The 661-nt window shown below is 34.6% G+C and overlaps 1 protein-coding gene across 1 annotated transcript in view; it reads left to right on the plus strand.

Annotated features, from left to right (window-relative positions):
- The window catches only part of RELN (reelin), a 551,032-nt gene that overhangs the window by 532,119 nt on the left and 18,252 nt on the right, over positions 1 to 661 (plus strand). Inside the window, exon 60 of the mRNA XM_004390724.1 lies at positions 574 to 647. Within this exon, the coding sequence (XP_004390781.1) occupies positions 574 to 647 (74 nt within the window). The remainder of the gene's footprint in view (positions 1 to 573; positions 648 to 661) is intronic.

Consider the following 661-nt stretch of genomic DNA (forward strand, 5'->3'; position numbering starts at 1 on the left):
AAATTTATTTAATAATTAACATTTAATTTAATAATTAGAATATCACTACAACTTCATTACTGAAAGTCACCATGGATTTTCTAAACACTACATCCAACATAACTTCTCCTAGTGTTACTTTCTTTTTGGCCAATTTGTCTTCCCCAAGTTTATGATTAATAGTTTTAACTAAGTAAATAAAAATACCCACTGCCATCAAGCCAGTTCTGACTCATATTGATCCCATAGAGTTTCCAAGGCTGTAAATCTTTAACAGAAGCAGACTGCCACATCTTTCTACCGTGGAGCCATTGATGGTTTCAAACTGCTGACCTTTTGGTTAGCAGTCGATTGCTTTACCCATTGCACCACCAAATAAAAATAGTACTTTTAAAAACCTCAATTCTCATGTCCAGGCAAAATTGCTTATCTCTAACAAAATTCAAAAGAATACACTCATGGTGTCCTGGCAGGCTGCTTTTTGAATATTTTTTGATTATCTCTCAGGGTCATAATGGAGAGAGATGGAGTTTCTAATTAATGGTATTAGATATCATTTTGTCTTACCTGATTTATATCAATTGTTTATTATAGATTGTGGTGGGCTGTGAGGCCACTTCTTGTGGTGACCTTCATTCTGTCATGCTGGAGTACACTAAGGATGCAAGGTTAGTGAAATGAT

Source organism: Trichechus manatus, unplaced genomic scaffold, assembly GCF_000243295.1.
Source record: "Trichechus manatus latirostris isolate Lorelei unplaced genomic scaffold, TriManLat1.0 scaffold00326, whole genome shotgun sequence".
Taxonomy (NCBI): Eukaryota; Metazoa; Chordata; class Mammalia; order Sirenia; family Trichechidae; genus Trichechus; species Trichechus manatus.